The sequence below is a fragment of the Penaeus monodon genome, chromosome 34 (assembly GCF_015228065.2).
Source record: "Penaeus monodon isolate SGIC_2016 chromosome 34, NSTDA_Pmon_1, whole genome shotgun sequence".
NCBI classification, from domain to species: domain Eukaryota; kingdom Metazoa; phylum Arthropoda; class Malacostraca; order Decapoda; family Penaeidae; genus Penaeus; species Penaeus monodon.
This window is the reverse complement of record NC_051419.1, coordinates 12885217-12885439: the sequence shown is the minus strand read 5'-3', so window position 1 is coordinate 12885439 and position 223 is coordinate 12885217. Positions and strand designations below refer to the sequence as shown.

General features: G+C 40.4%; 1 protein-coding gene across 1 annotated transcript in view; it reads right to left on the bottom strand.

Moving 5' to 3' along the window:
* Positions 1 to 95: 95 nt before the first annotated feature.
* The window catches only part of LOC119594605, a gene marked incomplete at its 3' end in the record, with an annotated part of 2306 nt that continues 2178 nt past the window's right edge, over positions 96 to 223 (bottom strand). The window contains 1 exon segment of the mRNA XM_037943656.1: positions 96 to 169. Within this exon segment, the coding sequence (XP_037799584.1) occupies positions 96 to 169 (74 nt within the window).

The window sequence follows — 223 nt, the reverse complement described above, 5'->3', positions numbered from 1 at the left end:
TCTTTTCCCCAATTGATAAACATACTGGTTTCAAGAGGCTGCTTAATTCTTGGTTCCCCTTCAAGTGTGAAAACTCATGGCTTTGCGGTATGACTCTTTCGCTTCTGGATGCGGTACTCAACCCAGAAGAGAACAGCTGCAACAAATTCTGCTACAACACCCACCACAGCTGAAAGACCATATGAAAATTAGGCCTTTTACATTAACAAGATATAGTTAATAT